The sequence below is a fragment of the Leucoraja erinacea genome, chromosome 3 (genome assembly GCF_028641065.1).
Source record: "Leucoraja erinacea ecotype New England chromosome 3, Leri_hhj_1, whole genome shotgun sequence".
NCBI classification, from domain to species: Eukaryota; Metazoa; Chordata; class Chondrichthyes; order Rajiformes; family Rajidae; genus Leucoraja; species Leucoraja erinaceus.
In genome coordinates this window covers 21,915,923-21,933,855 of record NC_073379.1, presented here as the reverse complement: position 1 = coordinate 21,933,855, position 17,933 = coordinate 21,915,923, and the positions used below count along the sequence as shown (strand labels likewise).

General features: G+C 47.6%; 1 protein-coding gene across 1 annotated transcript; it reads right to left on the bottom strand.

Annotated features, from left to right (window-relative positions):
- Positions 1 to 1,157: 1,157 nt before the first annotated feature.
- LOC129695365 (sialic acid-binding Ig-like lectin 15) lies at positions 1,158 to 17,384 on the bottom strand. The gene is made up of 6 exons (XM_055632251.1): positions 16,899 to 17,384; positions 12,505 to 12,912; positions 9,959 to 10,342; positions 8,310 to 8,340; positions 5,904 to 5,968; positions 1,158 to 5,510 (listed from the first exon to the last, which is right to left on the bottom strand). Exons 1-6 carry the CDS (start codon positions 17,206 to 17,208, stop codon positions 5,440 to 5,442), a joined length of 1,269 nt encoding a protein of 422 aa, XP_055488226.1. The 5' UTR covers positions 17,209 to 17,384; the 3' UTR covers positions 1,158 to 5,439.
- Positions 17,385 to 17,933: the final 549 nt, after the last annotated feature.

The window sequence follows — 17,933 nt, the reverse complement described above, 5'->3', positions numbered from 1 at the left end:
TGAATACGCAAAAAGGACCCAAGTACTGGAGTAAGTCAGGTAGTATCGCTGGAATTCATGGATAGGTGACGTTTCGGTCTGAAAAAAATGTCCCGACCTGAAACATTATCTGTCCATGTTCTCCAGAGATGCTGTCTGACCTGCTGAGTTTCACCGGCACTTTGTCTCGCTTACCATACTTATCCTGCCTCTTTATCCTGCCCTTCCAGCTTTCTCTCCCACCCACACAAGATACAAGATACAATTTGTTTGTCATTTGGACCCCTTGAGGTCCAAACGAAATGACGTTTCTGCAGCCAAACATTACAAACAAATAGACCCAAGACACAACATAATTTACATAAACATCCATCACATTGCTGTGATGGAAGGTCAAATAAACTTATCTCTCCACTGCACTCTCTCCCCCCCCATGTCAGAGTCAAAGACAAAGCCCCCGGCTGGCGATGGCGATTGTCCCGCGACCATTAAAGCCACGCCGGGTGATGCAAGGTCGCACGCCGGGTTCTTGATGTTAGAGCCCCCGGCGTGCGCTCGCAGAGTCCCGCGGCCATTCCAAGCCGCGCGGGGCGGTGATGTCAGGCCCCGCTCCAGGAGCTCTTCGACCCCGCAACTCGGGCGGGAGAAGTGGCCGTTGCGAGAGCCCTGAAAAGCGGTCTCCCTCCAGGGACCCGCGGGCTCCCGGTGCTGCCGTCCGCCAGACCCGCAGTTGCAGCCTCCGAATCTCCGGAGGTCGGGCCGCAGCAGCAGCAGCGCCCCACCACCGCTACACCCGCTCTGGACTCGACCAGCTCCGCGACGCGTCGGCACCAGAGCCCCCGGTCTTCCTGTTGGAGGCCACTCCTCGTTGCAGCCCCAACGACAACGGAGACCCGACAAAGAAAAGGTCGGGTCTCCCGTGAAGGGAGAGATTAAAGGTTACCCCCTCCCTCCCACCCCACCCCAACCCCCCCACACACATACCCCAACAAAAAATAACAAAAACTACATAAAAACATAGACAAAAAATAATAAAAATTCAGACGGGTTGCAGAGGCCGCTGCTGACGAGAGTCGCGCCGCCAACCGTCTACCCACACCCACACCAATCAGTCTGAAGATGGTTCCCAACCTGAAACGTCATCTATCCGTGTTCACCAGAGATGCTGCCTGACTTGCTTACTCCAGCACTGTGTTCTTTTAGTAAACCAGCATCCATAGTGTGCTGATTCCTCAAAAAAAAGTGTAATTTCCTTCTCTTCACGTGTCTTTTAGTACTAACTCGCCTTTACATATCGGTTAATGTTTTACACAGTGTGAACCAATAGCATTCTTTATTTATGTTAACCGATGATTGTTGACATAACAACGATACTCTGGCATGACCCATTCCCGGCAGCAATGCATTCACTCAGTAAAGTGGGCAGTGAGTGCAACGAGTTTAAAGTGCAACTGTGCATTACACTGTAGTGGATAAATCATCCACTGTGAATCACAGGACAGGAAACAAAAACAGAAAATAGGTGCAGGAGTAGGCCATTCGGCCCTTTGAGCCAGTACCACCATTCAATATGACCATGGCTGATCATCCAGTATCAGTACCCTGTTCCTGCTTTCCCCCCATATCCCTTGATTCCGTTAGCCCAAAGAGCTATATCCAACTCTCTCTTGAACACATCTAATGAATTTGCCTCCACTGCCTTCTGTGGCAGAGAATTCCACAGATTCACAATGGTCTGGATGAAAAAGATTTTCCCCATCTCAATCCTAAATGGCCAACCCCTTATTCTTAAACTGTGACCCCTGGTTCTGGACTCCCCCAACATCGGGGTTTTATTTTCCTGCATCTAGCATGTCCAATCCTTTAAGAATTTTATGTTTCTATAAGATCCCCTCTCATGCTTCTAAATTCCAGTGAATATAAGCCCAATCGATCCATTCTTTCATCATATGCCAGTCCCGCCGTCCCGTGAATTAACCTGGTGAACCTTTGCTGCACTCCCTCAATAGCAAGAATGTCCTTCCTCAAACTAGGAGATCAAAACTGCACACAATACTCCAGGTGCGGTCTCACCAGGGCCCTGTACAACTACAGAAGGACCTCCTTGCTGCTATATTCAAATCCTCTCGCTATGAAATTTGGATTTCATATGAAATATGAATTTCGATTCTGCACAAAGGATAGGCCTCTAAACAGAGATTCCATATTGTGCATTGCTTGGGAAGTCTTTTGTGAAAAGCTGAAAATCGCTCTGATTTTTATCCTCAATGCTGACTTACTGGAGTAAAGCAACAGTTGGAATACATGAAGGTAGATAAAAAACTCAGCGGGTGAGGCAGCATCTATGGAGCGAAGGAAATAGGCGTTTTGGGTCAAGACTCTTCTTCAGAATACTTAAATGCCATTCAACAGAAACATTAAAGAAAGGTTGCTGGAAATAATTTAATTCAATATCTTTCAATATCGTAGCTGATACAGTTATGACTGCCGAAAGACATTTGGATAGATACATGGGTAAGAAGGATTTGGAGGGCCATGTGTCAAATGCAGACAAATGTGAGCAGCTCAGTAAGCCAACTAGTTTGGCATGGACGAGGTTGTCCCAAGGATCTATTCCCATGCTGTACTCCTCTATGACTCTATTTTCACCACAGACTGACAGAACCCAAGAGAGGTAACGTTTATGGGTAGAGGGTGTAACAGTGGAGTTGACTCCAATATTGGATCATCGCTGAGTTTATTTACTGGTGATCCAGGCTTGAGAGGCCGACTGGCCAACTCCCATGTCTTAATCCCGTCCCACTTACGTGTCCTTGGCATGCTAATTACATGACCTTGTGGTCGCGTTGAGGCGTGACAGCCCCGCGCGACTTCATGCGCCCACACAGCCGTCTGGAGCGCATGACGTCAGTTGAAGATGGACACATAATGCAGGAGTAACTCAGCGGGACCGGCAGCATCTCTGGAGAAAAGCAATGGGTGATGTTTCGTGTCGAAACTCTTCTTCAGTCTGACCCGAAACGTCACCCATTCCTTCTCTCCAGAGATGCTGCCGGTCCTGCTGAGTTACTCCTGCATTTTGTGTCTATCTTCAATTTTCTTGGCCCTGCTCTGGGAGTAGTAGTGGGGGCGGATCCGGATCTGCAACGGCCGTGAGCCGCAGGCTGAGTTCGATGATCGTTTGCCTGCTTCTGCTGCTGTTGGAGGTGAGACGTTGCATCCCCCCAGGGTCTTGGGCCTGTCCCACTTTGGCCGTTAGTTACACATCAGGCCGGTGGCGTGCGAAGATTTTGTTTGCCACAAAATTTCGGAGCGCCTCGCGATACCGCGCACAACTCCATACCACTCTGCGCTTCTCAGTGGGACTGGCCCCGCGCAGCCATACGTTGCCCGTGTGCCTCAACGTGTAATTTGCTTGCCAATTTCACTTAAGTGGGACAGGGCCTTTAATATGAATCCCAAAGCACCAGTTCCACTGGTGGTTGCAAAGCATCCAGCGACTGGCGGGAATGTCCACCGAGGCTGGGGGAATCTGGGCTGTTGGAGTGACCAGACCATGGTGAACCTGCATCTCAACTCATCCCCCCCAAACCTAGCTCTGTCGATGCCATCACATGGCGATTGGGTCCCTGTGTAGCCCTGCGTTGATACCCATGTAGTGGTTACGTTTAGTTTAGAAATACAGTGTGAAAACAGGCCCTTCGGCCCACCGAGTCAGCACTGACCAGCGATCACCCTGTTCACGAGGGACAATTTACAGATGCTGATTAACCTGCTAACTCCCATGTCTTTGGAAGGCTGCTTTGATGGTTCTGCTGCCGTACCCTAGCAGGCCGCGGGGCCTGGTTCGCCTGCCGCGGGATCGTGAAACCCAGCCTAGAGTGGAAGGCTCATCTCCCGTTCGCCCCCGAAGACAGGGAAGCGTAGAGGTGGGTGGAAGGACGGCGACGTGGCGGATGCTGGAAAAAGGGCCAGTAAGAGAACTGGGGGAGGGGGGATCTTACCTTCCGCGCCCATAAGGTCGACTGCGGGAGATGCCCCCTTGGGCCATAAAGGCTAAAGATGGCTGGGCGAGGAGAGGGGCGACGGTTTGCTGGACTAGCTGGATGGAGGCCTTTATGGCCAGCTGCAGCTGGGACTTTGAAAGTAGCGCCAAAACCTGGCAACTCTTGCATACGGGCTATGTGGGCTGATTCCATGCATTATGTGAGTAATCGGGGATTTTACTTATGTGTGGGTATATGGTTACTAATCTATATGCAAAAAAAAAGAATGTCACTGCACCTTGACACCATGTGATGGTATAATGAACCATTGACTGCCTGCAGCCCAGTCTATTATCTTCAGAACTGAAGCCCTGAGCCCTATTCTTGCTATTGAGGGAGTTCACAAGGTTAATTCCCAGGATGCCGGGACTGTCATATGTTGATAGATTAGAGCGGCTGATTAGATTAAAACATAGAACATGATAGATTAGAACAGCCCTTCATGACCTCCAGTCCTGCCCCGCTGCACAAGGGGGCACGACCCCACAGTCTGAAGGCTCGCCGGCGTCTTCCCACCGGGACCAGGGGCTGCTGATCCCGTTGACTTTCGGCGCTGCAGATTGGTGCTTCCTTGTCCATGCGACACTGAGAGCAGGCGGCTGAAGCGGGGAGCGGAGCACACGGGAGCATGCGTTGTCGCTCCAAGCCTCCCTGTGTGCTGGACACATCGGCGGAATCTTTAAAGGCAGCAATTCATCCCGGGCACTCACTGCATTTCCACACACTCAAACTTACACACACCAGCATTCACACACGTAAACACTCACTGGCACGCACACACTTACTTGCGCACAGACAGACTAACACAGTCTGACACAGTAAACACTTTCACTGACAGATACACAGACATACACATTGACACACACTGTACATGGTGTTTGTCAGTAAGCACAATGACTCTCTCACTCAGACACACGTCACCCGTCCATATTCTCCACAGATGCTTCCTGGCCTGCTGAGTTACTCCAGCACTTTGTGTCTTTCCTTGGTAAACTGGCATCAGCAGTTCCTTGTTGCTACACATACACATGCACTGGTAAAACACACTCCTTGGAATATTTTCACTCTCTCACTCTCTCTCTCTCTCTCTCTCTCTCTCTCTCTCTCTCTCTCTCTCCCTCTTTGCCATCTCTCACGCATACTGACGCAAATGCTGGTAAAAACACACACTCCGCACAAACACACTCCTCACCTACACACACATTTAGACACACTAACACATACACACAGTGACATACAGACACACACTCAGTTGTATTCACACAATCACAACCTCTCGCCCGTACGCTCATCACTCAAACACTCAGTGGCCCCACACACACACACACACACTCAGACTCACACAAGACCGTTTGTTCTGAAAGTGAGTCTGTCCGATGAAGTGGGTTCCGAGCTGTGTTTCTCTGCTGCTGTGTTAACTCACGGTGCCAGCCTCTGGTACTTTATCGCTGCCCTCAGTGTCCTGCACTGACGCGCAGGGCACCACTGAAAGAGAGGCGTTCATTCCAGATCAACATCTTGAGCCCAGCAGCGATCACCACACCCCGCCCCCCCCCCTCCCCCTTGCCCCCGACACCCCTGAACCTCAGCTCCGGCCCCACCTCTGCCACCGAGTCCCAAAGTCCCAACCACCCTACTCCCAGTGGAACACACAAAACCAACAAGAACCCTGGTCAGTCCACCCTAAATCTCCCTGACTTATTGTGCCCCCCACCCGGGAACTCCCGTCCGCAATCCGCCCCTTCTTTGGAAATCTCTCGAGTGCACTCCGCTCGCCACGCAATTGCCCGCACGCATCCCAGCCAAATATTGTCCCTGTAGTTTCCGCCCCTGTAGTTTCTGCCCCAGTTCCGGTGGTTCCATTGATGGCCCAGTTACCTGATGGTATTTGCTGCTGCTGGCACAAGCTAACTGTTGAATACTGCTGCGAACTGCGCTGGGCCCTGTGGGAGGATAGCAAGAGATTGAGTTAGACAACTGTGATAACTAACACTGCAGCTCACTCATCACCCATCACCCCGAACCCAGTGCTAATTTGGGCTCATATAACCCACAGTTGGTCAACTCTCACCCCGTCAGTGGTGAGGACACATAACCATCTAAATAAGAAGGATCATAGCGCTATACAGCACGGAAACAAGCCCTTTGGCCCACCTTATCCTTGCCGACCACCAGTTTCAATTTATTGGCAGGTGTACCGATGTACAGTGCAAAGCTTTTGTTGCGTGCTGACCAGTCAGTGGAAAGGCTATACATTACAATCGCACCATTCCCAAAGAGCCATCAAGGATCACGCCATTCCCGAGAGTTAGATTTAGCTCTTAGGGCTACACGAATCAAGGGATATGGGGACAAAGCATGAACCGGGTACTGGTTTTAGATGATCAGCCATGATCTTATTGAATGGTGGTACTGGCTCGAAGGGTCGAATGGCCTACTCCTGCATCTGTTTTTCTATGTTTCCATTCACAGTGTACAGATACATGATAAGGGAATGATATTTAGTGCAAGATAAAGCCAGTAAAGTCTGATCAAAGATAGTCTGAGGGTCACCATTGAGGTAGATAGTGGTTTAGGACTGCTCTCTAGTTGTGGTAGGATGGGTCAGTCGCCAGACAACAGCTGGGAACTATTATCATACTTCTCTACCTTTTGCCCGATGGGAAAGGGGAGAAGAGGGAGATTTTGTCAGGGTGTGAATCATCATTGATTATGCTGCTGCCTTTCCTGAGGCAGCGTGAGGTATAAATGGATTCAATGGAAAGGAGGTAGGTTTGTTTGATTGTCCGGGCTACGTCCACAATTTGCTGAAATGTCCTGAGGTCTTGGACGGAGCTGTTCCCAAACCAAGCTGTGATGCATCCTGATACAATGCTTTACATACCAAGCTGGTATTCTGGGTTAGTCCCATTTGCCTGCATTGGACCCATAGCCCTTCAAAGCTTTCATATCCAATGTGCCCAAATGTCCTTTAAAAATCCAATTTGTATCCGCATTTATAGCTTCCTCTATCCCCAGGAAAGGGACGTGAAAGGATTGCCCATAAGCTCCCTACTCTCTCTCTCTCTCTCTCTCTCTCTCTCTCTCTCTCTCTCTCTCTCTCTCTCTCTCTCTCTCTCTCTCTCTCTCTCTCTCTCCCTCTCTCTCTCTCGGAGATGGACCATGCCATTTAGTTTAAGAATCCTCTACCGTGGGGAAAATACAGTCAACTTTCACTTCATCCATGCTCATGGTCTTCTACACCTCAACAAGGTTTCCACTCAGCCTCCTATGCTCCAAAGAAAACAGTCTTAACCTATCCAATCTTTCCCTATAACTCAACCCTGCAAATCTGGGGAACATCTTCATGAATGTATTCTCCACCCTTTCCAAAAACGACATCCTTCCAGTAGTTGGATGACCAAAGCTCCCAAGTGCGGTCTCACTAATGATTTGTACATCTGCATCATGACGTCCCAACATTTGCACTCATTTCGAAGGAAGGTGATTTAGATTCTGTGGAAGGCCAATGGTGACATTGGGAGATGATTGCTCCATTAACAACCCAACTGGTCGCTATTACGGAACAAGCAAGTATCGAAGGGCTCTTTCACCATGCTTCTACTTAGTGTCTCTACTTCTACATTTATCCTCTAGTTAGAGTCATGGAGCCATTCAGAATGGAAACAGGCCCTTCAGCCCAACTTGTTCATGCCAACTAATGGCATTAGTCCCATTGGCCACCGTTTGACCTATATCCCATTAACCATTTCCTATCAATGTACCTGTCCAAATGTATTTTTTCCACCCGCAGTCATGTGTGGCCTCATCACACTTATGTATGCTCTCCATTATTCCCACCAATTTTGCCCTGTAAGGCAAGGTTCCCAATCTGGGGTAAATTTACCCCCAGGGGATAAATTTGTTGATTCTGGATTTGTACATACTTTTTCTCATTGACTGATTGTGTTTGGTTCTGTTATACCGGTATCTGTTCATCATTAGTTGTTCATAAATAAATGAAATAACATTGTTATGTGCTATTAAAGATTCCAGGGGTGAACAGGACAGAAAAGGTTGGGAACCCCTGCTGTAAGATATTCTCCACATGATTTGTCCATTTCCCTTAGTGTGCTGATCCCACCAACATGCCCCTTTCCTGATCCTGCGAGGCAGTATTTCCCATTCCCATAAAGCTTGTAGTTTAAGAGGTTATTCTGGCAAAATCATAATAAAGTATATTAATTTAGCATTAAGATCAGTTTGGTGTGCTGAGATGGGAGAGACTGTAGGGTTGCGTCATACCTTTTGCTGGTTGGGTTAAACTCTGCCTTTCCTAAAAGAAGAAAGAAAAAAGAGATGTATTGTGAGAATCGTTCCATTGTTGATCAGGCATTTCAGTCACAGGTAGTACTGCTATAACAGTTGCATTCCAGTTGCCTCAGGTGGATGGAGTTTCCATCCAAGTTATGAGGCATACTGATCGATCACTCAGCATCATTTTATAGTCTCCTCCACCCTTACCCCTTTATCCCTCCCTTCCATCACTGCCACTGCCATCTCCCATTTCCTCCAGATCTTCGCCCACCACTGCGGCTCTGTCTCCTACTTATTCCCCCTCTGGGTCTTTCCAGTTCTTGAAACATAGAAACATAGAAAATGGGTGCAGGAGTAGGCCATTCGGCCCTTCGAGCCTGCACCGCCATTCAATATGATCATGGCTGATCATCCAACTCAGTATCCCATCCCTTCCTTCTCTCCATACCCCCTGACCCCTTTAGCCACAAGGGCCGCATCTAACTCCCTCTTAAATATAGCCAATGAACTTGCCTCAACTACCTTCTGTGGCAGAGTATTCCACAGATTCACCGTGTAAAAAATGATTTTCTCATCTAGGTCCTAAAAGACTTCCCTCTTATCCTTAAACTGTGACCCCTAGTTTTGGACTTTCCCAACATCAGGAACAATCTTCCTGCATCTAGCCTGTCCAACCCCTTAAAAATGTTGTAAGTTTCCATAAGAAACCTAGTGATAATTCCTCCCTCTAACTCCTGCACATTCATCTCCACCTTTCTTCCTGTTGGTGGTCAACTATTTCTCATCCCCATTCATGCCTCTGTTCCCAACCATCCCAAGACCTTTCCTTAGTTTACTTTAGAGCAACAGAGTGGAAACAGGCCCTTCAGCCCACATAGTCGCCACTGACCAGCGATCCCCGTAAACAAGTTCTCTCCTCCACACAAGGGACAATTTATAGAAGCCAATTAACCTACAAACCTGTAAGTCATCGCAATGTGGGAGGAAATCCATGTAGTCACAGGGAGTTCGTACACACTCTGTACAGACAGTACCTGTTGTCAGGATTGAATCCGGGTCTCTGGCGCTATGAGGCAGCAACTCTACCGCTGCGCCCTCACTTGGTCTCTCCCTCCCATCTCTCATCCCTGGATCTCCTCCTCCCAATCGCCATTTTGTCTATTCCTCCCCAGTCTCTTCTTTCCACATCCTCCAACCAAAGAATCATACAGCATGTAAACAGGCCCTTCGGCCCAACTCATCCAAGCTGACTAAGAAGCTCCAACATAACATGTCCATTTGCCCGCATTTGGCATATACCTCTTTAAACCTATCCTATCCTTGTAGTGTCTTTTAAATGTCATTAATGTACTTGTCCGAATGCCCCTCTGCATGAATAAGTTGCCCCTCACGTTCCTATTAAGCCTCCCCACCCCCCCCCTCTCACCTTAATCACAGAACATAAACATAGAGATGCACACCTTCACTTTGACTTCAACTACTACAGTAACTTGGGGTTGTGAGATTTTCTCCTTTCTAAACCTTATGTGGCATCTAAAATGTATCTTTGTAATAAATGCAATATAACTTGATAACATTTATCTACTCCACCAGTGACCCCCCCCACTTCCTCCCTCTTCCCTCACAAAGAAACTCACCTCTCTTTCTCCTCTGCATCAGTAAGAGAATAACAACCAGGATAACCAGAATGACACTTCCAACTAGGATCCCAATGATGTAAAGCAGCAGATGCCGGACTTGCCCCTTGCTGGGCAGATAGATAGATCGGCTGCTGTTTCCTTGGTCACTGACCACCACACATGTGTAGGTCCCCCCAAACTTTGGGTTACGCAGTTCTCCCAAGATCTGATACTTCCCCGGCCCCGACGTTACTGAGGTGTCGCTGCTGTTCGCAGGAAGCTTGTTATTTTGGGGATCAATCCATATGATTTTCGGGAAGGGTTGTCCCTCTGCCAGGCACTGCACAATAGGCTGCGTGGTATTAATGGCTTTAACAGATACCCGGAGGATGATGGGTGAGCCTGGGAACAAAGAATCAAAGCAAAGGTTAAAGGAAGTTGCAATGTTCTGTGGTGGGGTTGGTTTATTAAACAGGAACCCGTGGATGTGGGAACAAGCAAGTGACCAAAACTAGAGCTCAAAGAAAGGGAAGTTACAGAACACAAGAGAATTAAGCTCATTATTGAGGCTGACACTTCAGCACAGAAGTGTGGCAGATGCAGCATACAACTGATGCCTCATCCACCATCAGTTTAAGGTTACAGGGGAACGATTTAATAGGAACCTGAGGGGCAACTTATGTACACAGAGGGAGGTGGGTGTATGGAACGTGCTGGTAGTTATCTCTGACCTCCCTCCCCTTTCTGGATCTCACCGTCTCCATTACTGGAGCCAGACAGTCGACTGACATCTATTATAAACCCACCATCTCCCACAACGATCTGAACTACACTTCTTCCCACCCTGCCTCCTCCAAAGACTCTATCCAATTCCTCTGTCTATGTCGCATATGTGCCCAAGATGAGGTGTTCCATACCAGGACGTCCGAGGTCCTCATTCTTCAGGGAACAGGGATTCTCCTCTTCCATCATAGATGAGGCCATCACATGTGTCTCTTCATTATCCCGCAGCTCCACTCTTGCTCCCCCTCCCCCCCCAGTCGCAACAGGGACAGTGTCCCCATAGTCCTCACCTTTCACCCCATCCTTTTGGAGGAGCCGGCATGCTTTGTAACTTGGTCAGTGTATTTACATTCATTGGTTATGCAGCAAAGATTCTCACTGTGCCTAGTCACATGTAACAATAAAGTATTCCTATTCCATATATTGATAAGGTTATGGAACCACAAACATTCCTGTGTGAGTGACTAGATACAAGACGGGGGAAGTTAGTGAGGTGGACATCACTGATGCAGAAGCAAAGGATCAGAGACTTGCTCTACTGAGAGACAAAGTGTTGCAGTGGCTCAGTGGGTCAGACCATCTGACCTGGGGATTTACTCCAGTGATCTGTGTCTTCTTTTGTAAACCAGCATCTGCAACTCCTTATTTCTATATTTCACTGCTCCACTGTGAAATCTCCTCGGGGTATGTCTATGAAGAAATTCTCCTCCTCTATCCAACAGTTCTGTGATTCCTTCTCTCACGGCTCCCTCCTGTGATGTTCTCCACAGATGCCGCCTGACCCGCTGAGCTACTCCAGCCCCCTGTCTTCACTGGCTCTATTGACATTAGTTCAACATCACCCTGGCTGCTGAGAAATTGAAATTGTTAATTAATTAAATCTGGACTAAAAAGCCATTTATGACCATGAAACAAATGGATTGTTGATGAACTCAGTCTAGATTACTAATGTCTGATGGTGGAGGAAGCGTTCTTTCCATTCTCAGCTTTGAGGAGCTCATGTGGAGCCTTTAAAGACTTTGGGCCTGTACTTGCTGGATTTTTAGAAGGGTGAGGTGGTGCCTCATTGATATCTAACATATAATGAAATTCCTAGATAGAGTGGACATGGAATGGATGTTTCCGATAAGGGGAGAGGCCAGAACCAGAGGACACAGCCTCAGAATAAAAAGTGGTACCTTTAGGATGGAGGTGAGGAGGAACTTCTTCAAGTTGAAGTTCAAGTTCAAGTTCACATTTATTGTCACATGCACCACTGTCTTTAGCCAGACGGTGGTGAATCTGTGGAATTCATTGCTTGTGGAGGCCAAGTTATTGGGTAGCTGATTGATAGCTTCTTGATTAGGAAGGGCATCAGAGGTTTTGTGGCGAAGGCAGGAGAATGAGGTTGAGAGGGAAAAACATACCATGGACAATTTACAATTTAACCAAAGTGGCACATCTTTGGAGTGTGGTAGGAGCATCCGGAGAAAACCCACATGGTCAATGTTATGATTGAATGGCGCAGTAGACCGGATGGGCCGAATGGCCTACTTCTAATTGTATGTCTTATGCAATTCCTTCTTACACAGATGGGAAAGCGAGTCTGAAAGCAGGAGAGACTTATAGGAGCAGTATAAGAAAGGGTAAGAGAGAGCGAAAAGAGGATGGGGACAATACAACAGAAATAGAGAGAGGGACCAACAGAGAGACTGACAAGAGGAGAGACAAAAGCAATAAATAGAGGGGAGAGATAAACTGACAGAGACAGTGGTAAACTGAGTGGTGCTTGTGGTTTTTACCTATAATTTCCAGGGTGACTCCAGGGTTGGACTCGTGCATGAACGCGCGTAATCCCTGGCGTTTGATTTCGACGCGGCAGAAGTATTGATCGCTGTCACCCAGTGTAACATTCTCCACCTCCAGCGAGGCGACCCTCTGCCTCGGGTCCCCGGCCAGTTTGTAGCGGCCATTGACATTTGTGTGAACTTCGTCCACGAAGTCCTTGCCGCCATTGCTCCTGTTGGTCACGTTGAACAAAACCGAGCCGGTGTAAAACACCTTCACCTTCCAGATGACAGTAATGTCCATGGTCGTGTAGTCGGAGTAGTCGGATTTGAAATTGCAGGGCAATACCACGGAGCTTCCGACAGTACTGGTCACCCTGTCCCGGACATGCACTAACACGGCCACCGGCTCCCCCATGCCTCCTGCGGGAAGAGAGAGAGTCAAAGAATGGTCTATCCGACAATCTACATCACTGTATCAAATCCGTCTGGAAATCAAAAGCCTCCAACGCAAAAGAGAATACAATGCCAGTGGCGACATAGGGGTCGGTGGTAGATTTGCTGCATGGCAGTGCCAGAGACCCGGGTTCAATCCTGACTACGGGTGCTGTCTGTATGAAGTTTGTACGTTTTACCCGTGACCTGCGTGGGTATTCTCCATGTGCTCCGGTTTTCTCCCACACTCCAAAGACGTACCACTTTGGTGAAATTGTAAATTGCCCCTGGTGTGTAGGATAGTGCTAGTGTACGGGGTGATCGCGGGTCGACGCAGACTTGGCGGGCCAAAGTCTGAAGAAGGATCTGCCTTACAGCGCAAGTTTGATCCTGAGTATGGACGCTGTCAGTGTGGAGTTTTTACATTCTACCTGTGACCCCGTGGGTTTTTCCCGGGTGCTCCAGGTTTCTCGCATATTCAAAAGACTTGTAGGTTAATTGCCTTCTGTAAATTGTCCCTAGTATGTGGGATAAAACTAGCGTACCTTTGATAGCTCGTTGGAGTTGGACTTGGTGGACCAATGGGCCTGTTTCCACACTGTATCACTAAACTAAACTAAACAATCACCCTTTATCTTAACGGTATGAGCCCAATGCACCAAGATCAATGATGCATTATTGTCACATGTACCAAGGTACAGTGAAATTCTTTGTTTGTGCATACAATACATAGGTATGTTACAAAACTTACCTTCAGCGGCGCTGCAATTCTGCCGCTGGCCGTGTGCGCGATTTGGGCGCGTTTAAGGGGGGGGGGGGGGGGGACGGGCGGGGTTAAAACGGGGTTTTTTTCCGACCTGGTCCTGAATTACATTTTTGTTGGAGTGCAAGATGTTGCTAAAGAATTGTTCCTACAGCCATTCTGTGTGTTTTTTAAAAAAAATTCACCCGACAAGTTAATCGCTGGAATGATTTTAAAATCAGCTTCTGAAGCCATCAATGCCGACAACTGGGACGGATTTTATGGAGGACCAGGTAAAAAGAAAGTAGTTTATTTTTATGTATAAAAGTGTTTCTTAAGATGTATTTAATTCACATTTTATGTTGCAAAACGGTATTTTTCTCCCCGAAGAACTGGCAGTGTATTTGCTGCCGATATGGGGGCTAAATTCACCGCATCCTGAACGTTCCAAATGGTCCCGTTCCAGAAAATCCTACTCGCAAGCTGATTTAAATGGCCATTAATTTACAGGTATTAAACATTAAATTCTTTCCATTTGGCCTATAAACCCATGACAATGAGATTTAAAAATTATGTTATATTCTGAATTATTGTGTGAATGTTATTTGGACACTTAGGCTATTTAAAAATGTTAATCTATTCTTAAGAAATGGATAGATGTTTAGATCTAGTAATTGAATTTTGTAATTAGCTACAATTAGGCAACTAACTAATTATATGCTTTAATTTCAAGTCATCTAAGTAAGATTGTTTCATATTTGTTTCAGAATGGATCAATCTACAATAACTGAAAATTTCTTTCAGTTCTCTTAAATTTTAAGAAAGTTATCGGCTTTTAAATGTTCTCGATCACAGCTTTTGTGTTAAGCCAATGGAAAATCAATAGGGAACAAGATGCTTATTTCCGAGTATGAAAATGGCCATAACCTTTTTAATACAGAAGATATATATATATACGAGAGGGTGTGATCTATAGGGAGAGGTTGAGGAGGCTGGGTCTCTATTCCATGGAGTGCAGGAGGATGAGGGGAGATCTTATAGAGACATACAAAATCGTGAGAGGAAGAGATCGGATAGATGCACAGAGTCTTTTGCCCAGCGTATGAGAATCGAAGACCAGAGGACCAAGGTTCAAGGTGAAGGGGAAAAGATTTAATAGGAACCTGAGGGGTAACCTTTTCACACAAAAGTGGTGGGTGAATGGAACAAGCTGCCAGATGAGGTAGTTGAGGCTGGGACTATCCCATCGTTTAAGAAACAGTTACACAATTACATGGATAGGACAGTTTTGGGGGGTTATGGACTAAGCGCAGGGAAGTGAGACTAGTGTAGCTGGGACATTGTTGGCCGGTGTGGGCGAGTTGGGCCGAAGGGGCCGTTTCCACACTGTGTCACTCCATGACTCTCCATGACTCTCCATATGCAAGTGAATTAGGTGTCAAATTAAACTTCTTTTTATGCTTTATCTGATGGGATAACTTAAAGACTTGATTTTTTTTATCTCAAAATTTTGTAACATTGCTACAATACACATAGCGCGCAAATAGTCACCACGTATCCAGTGCCAACAAGGTTACAAAGTACTAATTAGAGTCCCGGTTGACCCTGTTTGTTCTCGGCGGCAAAGGATTGAGTGTAGATAGGCAATGTGGACAACATGGACTCGGTAGGTCAATGGGTCTGTTTCTGGGCTGTCGCATTGTACACGAGTCATAAACGACACAGTGAAAGAATGAATCAAAGGGAAGTTGTGATGATCTCATGATGGACAGCTGACGCCACATGTAGTGCACTTTACTCATCAGCCAGCCCCGGTGAATGACTGGGAGTCAGTTATCACAAGGTATGTACAGGCGGGAACCCCCCACAAATTCCAATCCACATCATCACCGCCCACCCGGGGGGACTGAAATCATTCGGCCAGCGACTCTCTTGAGGAAAGGATTTTCCCTCCGGCTCTCACCATAATTCCCCTCACAAACCATTTAGATCTTAGAACACAGAACACTGGAACAGCACAGCACCACTGAGCCCCATTTCAGCACAGCGGGGGAAAGAAACAGAGAGAGAGAGAGAAAGAAACAAAAAAACAGAAACAGGGGGATAAACAGAGACAGAGAAAAAACGAGAGAATGACGGGGAGACAGCGGGAGAGAGAAAGAAAAGAGAGACATAAAGGGAAGACAATAATGAGCAAAAAGCAGAGAGAGATACAGAGGGAGATGACAGAGGGAAGAGACTTCGAATTTTGCAACACTTTTAACAGAGAACAGAAGGGCACAGAAACGGACCCTTATATTCACAATGTCTGTGGTGAACATGTTGCTGTTAAATTAATCTCCTCTGTCTGCACATCATTCATATCCCTCCACTCCCTGCCTCTCCATGTGTCTATCCTGTCAAAAAAAAAAGTATCTTAACCACCACTACCGCATCTACCTCCACCACCACCCCCAGCAGTGTGATCCAGGCACTCATCACCCTCAGTATAAAAAAAAACTTGCCCCACACATCTCCTTTAAACTTTGCTCCTCTCACCTCTAGTCTTTGATATTTCCACCCTGGGGGAAAAAAACACGTTCTGACTGTCTGATCCCTTCAATGCATAATTTTGGAATTCTTGTTTCTCAACTGAACTTACTTTTTCACCTCTCCAAAGCCAGAGGATACATAATTTCTCGCTGTCTACCTTCCTGTCTCAGAAGGAACAGGAAACGCGGTGAGGTGAGATCTTAAAGGAGTTTAAAGTAGTATAACTCAGCGGTTCAGGCAGCATCGCTGGCAGACGTGGATAGGTGACATTTCGGGTCAGGGCCCTTGTTCAGACTGATGGTAGTAAGAGATGAGTGATGCAGTGTTTAATTGCCACGGGACTGACACTGGAGCAATAACAATTCTTAAAAAAGACACCAAGTGCTGGAATAACTCAGCAGGCCAGACAGCATCTCTGGAGAACATGAATAGGTGAGGTTTCGGGTAGAGACCCTTCTTCAGACCCATGGCACACTTTTTAAGCCGCCGAAAGTTTGCAGCGTTTACTAATACATTGAACTCGGTACAGTCCTCTAAATGGAAAACGATATGACAGGATTGTAAAATGGTTGAGCGTCTGAGAGAGAGAGAGAGAGAGAGGTAGCTAGCCAAGGATCCCCTAGTCTTGTGGGTCGGTTGACCTAACCCGGACCGAGCCCAGCCGTTAGCCTGCGATGGAGAGAAGGGAACGGGACATTACCGGAGACAGCGACCGCCGATAACAGCAACAAGAAGACCAAGAGGGAGCGGGACACCATCCTCACGCCGGGCACGCTGCCTCGAAGGCCGGATCGAGCAGAAAAACGCATCGCTTCCTCCTTAGTCGCAGAAGTGAAAGTGAGACTGTTGTACTTTCCGCGCCAGCAGTACCAAATCTCGGGGAACCATAGAAGGCTCCGCCCCGCACTGGTTCCGGGGGGGAGCTGGAGGTGAGGGCCGAGGGTGGAGGGAGGGAGGTGAGTGCCGAGCCTTCTCCTCAGAGATCGCCTAGATACAATCTCCCTCCACATTCGCCACTGGCGGAGGATCGGCGCCTCTTCCCGGTCCGCGGCTCGTTGTAGTTATATTATAATACCCAGGGGGTGGTGTGCAGTCACTTTCATTGGACACAGAACAGTACTGACTGAGGAAGGGTCCCGACCCGAAACGTCACCTTATCCATGTCGCCCAGAGATGCTGCCTGGCCCGCTGAGTTACGTTGTGTTCAGCATAGAACAGCACAGCACTAGAACGGGTCAAGCTGTCAAGTCAATTTTATTTCCATAGCACGTTTAAAACAACTCTCGTTGACCAAAGTGCTTTACATTGGTGCAGACACTAACGTGCTACAAACAGCGGTACATGGATCAACAATACATACATAGATACATACATACACCGCTCCCTAAGAGGACCTCAAGAAAGGCTTGAGAGTAGAAATAAGTTTTAAGTCTAGACTTAAAAGAGTCGATGGAGGGGGCAGTTCTGATGGGAAGAGGGATGCTGTTCCGTAATTTAGGAGCTGCAACCGCAAAAGCGCGGTCGCCCTGAGCTTATGTCTGGACCTGGGATGGACAGTAACCCCAAGTCGGCCGATCTGAGGGACCTGGAGGTGGTGTGGTGGGTTAGCAGATTTTTCATGTAGGTGGGGGCAAGCCCGTTGAGGGCTTTGTTTACATAGAAGGAGCTTGAAATTGATTCGGAACCGCACAGGGAGCCAGTGGAGAGAGGCCAGAATCGGTGTGATGTGGTCCCT